Below are 4396 nucleotides of genomic sequence, written 5' to 3'. Positions count from 1 at the left end.
GATGTAAAAAATTAAATCTTTATTTGTTGCTTTTATTTTTATATTTTGTTTTAGTTGTTCTACTTTGTCTTTTTATATGATGTTCATTGGGTTGTAAATAATTAAAGAAAAATTAAAAAAAATGAATAAGAACGAGAAACACCAAAAATATAAATTAGTTTTATAACCATGATATATTTGAATATAGCTAATAAGGATGTCAAATTTAAACTTACTTGGGTTTAGAAAAATGAATGAGAATGAAAAATACAAAAAATATAAATATAAAATTATGAATTAATTTTATAATCATGATATATTTAAATGTATTTAGTAAAAAAATATGGTAATTTTAAACATACTTAAAAGAGTTTTCGCTAATTGATATGAGAGATTAAGAAATAAAGAATAGTAGAGTATTATGTAACATTCATAAGTAAACCAAATAATATAGTAATAAGAGTATTAATATATATAAGTTTTAGAATTTTAATATTTATAACTGAAATTTTTTATAATTATTATGATACTTTTGATATATATTTATTATATTTAATTAGTACTTTATGTTTTATATTGAATAACAATAGATAAATAATTTTTTTTACTTTTTAAAAATTTTTTACTAAAAGATGATTTATTTATTTTTAAGTTTTACTAATTTTTTATAAAATATGTGTTATACTTATATATAAGGTGCAGATAGAATAAGACAGGATATGATAGGATAACTCTAAACTCGGATGAATTGGCAGTCCTAGTCCCTTCCAATTACCAGTCAATACGACATGTTGGAGTGGGACCCTCTCCTTAATTGATGGAAATTAATTTAGTTTAAGAGTGAACATGTTCATGCTCATGCTAATTCTCAAGCTGCTCATGGCTACCATTTCCATCATTCTTGTTCTGTTCTTGCTGCTAATACTAATAGCAAATGAAGCCACAGCTGTTGAGAGTATCATTGGGTTGGGCAAATCACTCTCTCCCAAAGGTAATAATAGTAATAGCAACAATCCATGTTCATGGTCATCAAGTCCTGGCAATTTTGCATTTGGTTTTTATCCTCACCGTTATGGCTACGCTCTTGGAATATGGCTTCTCGACACCGACAACACGGTGGTCTGGACCGCTAACCGCGACGGTTCGCCACTTCCCTCTACCTCCACCTTGCAGCTAACCACACAGGGCTTGCTTCTTCGCCAAGAAGAAGAAGCAGCACTCAATATCACTAACTTTTCATTTTCAAACCTTGGAGAAGAAGCAGCTTCAGCTTCCATGCTGGATGACGGTAACTTTGTGATCTATAATGCTTTCAATGGTGTCGTATGGTAGAGCTTTGATCACCCAAGTGACACCATTTTAGGAGGACAAAGGTTGATCAATGAAAACAAATTGATCTCTGATGTCTCCAAAACAGACCATTCATCAATTGGGCTTTTCTATCTCATCATGCAGAGACATAACAACCTTGTCTCTTACCCTCTCCAAAGCCTCCCTTACCCTTCTGATGCTTACTTTGTCACCGGCACCAGCACCAGTGCTTCTTGCACCTTCACCTATCATCTTTACCTCAACCATACAACAGGCTCTCTACTTATTAGGAACGACACTAATTTGATGCCCATTCGGAGTCTTTTTGTTGCTGCTGAGAATGAGAACAAGAACAAGAACACAATTATTTATCGTGCAACTCTGGATTTTGATGGAGTTTTTCGACTCTATGCTCATGACATGGCTAACAAAGTCATCAGCATAGTAAAAACATGGCCTGATAATTCTTGTTCTGTGAAGGGCTTCTGCGGCTTCAACAGTTACTGTGCACTGGCTGATGAGAATCCATTTTGCTATTGTCTTCCGGGATTTGATTACCTTGATCCGAACCAGAACAGTCTTGGCTGCAAAAGAAACTTCTCAGAAGACAAGTGTAGTGAGGAAGAGTTTTACAGGATGGTTTCTTTGGATAAATTGGCCTGGCATGGTGACCGGTCTTATTTTCAGGCACAGATGGCAGATGAGGAACATTGCTCTTCTTCTTGTTTTATAGATTGCAATTGTTGGGCTGCTTCTTATGATCAGAGTAGCAAGATTTGTATGAAGCAGCAAACCCCTCTCAGATATGCAAGAAGGGTACAGTTGAACGAAGAAGTACCCTCCTTGAAATTCTTCAAGGTAGGAAACTTGAACTTGATTCATGTTAGTAGTGAGCCTGTGCCTGAGACTCCACTTTCTCATAAGATCATCAAGAATACTAGTAACAAAGCAATTCTGCATATTGTTTTTGTTACCTCCATTTTCACTCTGATTTTCTGCTCCACTATTGGGATACCTTGCCATTTGATGTCGAAGATTCGAGTTCTCAAGTACAGGAGGCTCTTGGAGATTGGGGACTTGGGCCTGAATGAGGAAGTGGCTTTGAGGAGATTTTCATACACTGAGCTCAAGAGAGCAACCAATGGTTTCAAGCAAGAATTGGGAAAGGGATCTTTTGGAGCAGTTTACAAAGGGGTTTTATACAAGGCGGGAAGAAGTAGGAGATTCATTGCGGTGAAGAGACTTGAGAAGTTGGTTGAAGATGGAGAAAGAGAGTTCCAAGCAGAGGTGAGAGCCATTGGAAAAACACACCACAGGAACCTTGTTCGCTTGCTTGGCTTCTGTGCCGAGGGTCCCAAAAGGCTTCTGGTCTATGAATACATGAGCAATGGTTCCCTTGGGAAGCTTCTCTTTGGCGATGAAAGGCTTCCAGATTGGGATGAAAGAGTCAGAATAGCTCTCGATATTGCAAGAGGGATCCTCTACCTGCATGAAGAATGTGAGGCACCCATCATCCATTGCGACATAAAGCCTCAAAATATCTTGATGGATGAGTTCTGGACTGCCAAAATATCTGATTTCGGGCTAGCAAAGCTTCTCATGCCGGACCAAACAAGAACCTTCACAGGGGTTAGAGGGACAAGAGGGTACTTGGCCCCTGAATGGAACAGGAACACACCAATAACAGTGAAGGCTGATATCTACAGCTATGGGATAGTGCTTCTTGAGACAGTGTGTTGCAGAAGAAACCTAGATGTTAATGTGTAAGAGCCAAATGAGATTCATCTGTCTGGTTGGGCCTATAAGTGCTTTGTTGCTGGAGAGGTGCATAAGCTAGTTCATTGGGAAGAAGTGGATAAGAATGTTGTGGAAAATATGGTGAAGGTGGCACTGTGGTGTATCCAACATGAACCTGTTCTCCGGCCTTCAATGAAGAGTGTTGTGCTCATGCTTGAAGGGGTTACTGATGTGCCAGTTCCTCCTTCCCCAACTTCTAATTCCATGTGACAAAAAATGTTAATGTTGCTGCCTCCCCTGAGTTGATTTATTAAATATAGTTATGTGCATTGTTGCTGCATTCTTTACTTTCAAAGAGCCTAGCAACCAATGTAAGATTTGATTCATGTCTTAGTTCGCTTCTTGTCTGGATTAAGTCTCTAATGAAGCAAAGATTAATGATTATGCATGGCCAAAACTTGAAGAAAACAATACTTCATGGGAATGCAACTTCAATTTGGTATTTACATGATCAAGGCTAAAAAAGAGTCAGTAATAGTTGGATTTAATCCTTTTTAGTTTTTAAGCATGTCAAAAGAATACAATTCGTTGCAATATTGTACCAGATATTTATGCTTTGTAATAAGATATTACATTTATTTCACTGTCTGAAATTTCTAACCATTAGTTAGTTAGTTAGCTTCCATTGATTGAGTGCTAATGTCACATGTTCACATCATTATTTGACATTGCCATACATAGCAGCTGGATATATAATAGTATATACTACAGTAAATTTAATTAGGTAGACACTACAATGAAGACTTTATAATTGTCTTTTTGTGAAAAAAAAAATTTATCTTTAGATGATGAATTATATAATTAGATTTTGATATTATATAAAAATATTGTCTTTGTTTAAAGTGTGACTAAATAAATAAATCACACTTTTAAATAAAACATCTTTATAAAAAAAATGTTTTTGCCATTTTCATTTTGAATAGTTGCCATTTAATTATACTCAGATATTACGGGACCACAAAGTAAGATCTTTAAAGTTTAAACTGCAGAAAATAATCTTAATGCAGTGTTCTTGTCTAGTAATTTTTTTTTTGGTTTACAAACGAGGCCTAAGGCCTAAAGGAAAAAAACACTAAACAGTTACACTACGGGGTACCAAGACCCCTCTTGCATCATTAGCCAAAAGCTGACCCACTTCTCTTGGAAAGTTATCCAAAAAATGAAGATGCATATAGTATAGAACATAGTCAACACAACAAAAATAAGATCAGCATTTTAATAATTTAATTTCTTTTTTTTTTCTTAACAAAAAGTCCAAAAATAAACTTGTCAACAAAATGTTGCTGGTCCAAATCAGATCCAAAAGTCC

The 4396-nt window shown here is 35.7% G+C and overlaps 1 protein-coding gene across 1 annotated transcript; it reads left to right on the top strand.

Moving 5' to 3' along the window:
• Positions 1–847: 847 nt before the first annotated feature.
• On the top strand, positions 848–3670 carry LOC112707623 (G-type lectin S-receptor-like serine/threonine-protein kinase LECRK1). The gene has a single exon (XM_072211081.1). It carries the CDS (start codon positions 1429–1431, stop codon positions 3055–3057), a length of 1629 nt encoding a protein of 542 aa, XP_072067182.1. The 5' UTR covers positions 848–1428; the 3' UTR covers positions 3058–3670.
• The last annotated feature ends 726 nt before the right edge of the window (positions 3671–4396 follow it).

Source organism: Arachis hypogaea, chromosome 1, assembly GCF_003086295.3.
Source record: "Arachis hypogaea cultivar Tifrunner chromosome 1, arahy.Tifrunner.gnm2.J5K5, whole genome shotgun sequence".
In the NCBI taxonomy this organism is placed as follows: domain Eukaryota; kingdom Viridiplantae; phylum Streptophyta; class Magnoliopsida; order Fabales; family Fabaceae; genus Arachis; species Arachis hypogaea.
Note: the sequence above shows the minus strand (reverse complement) of the source record. Positions and strands in the feature narration are given on the sequence as shown.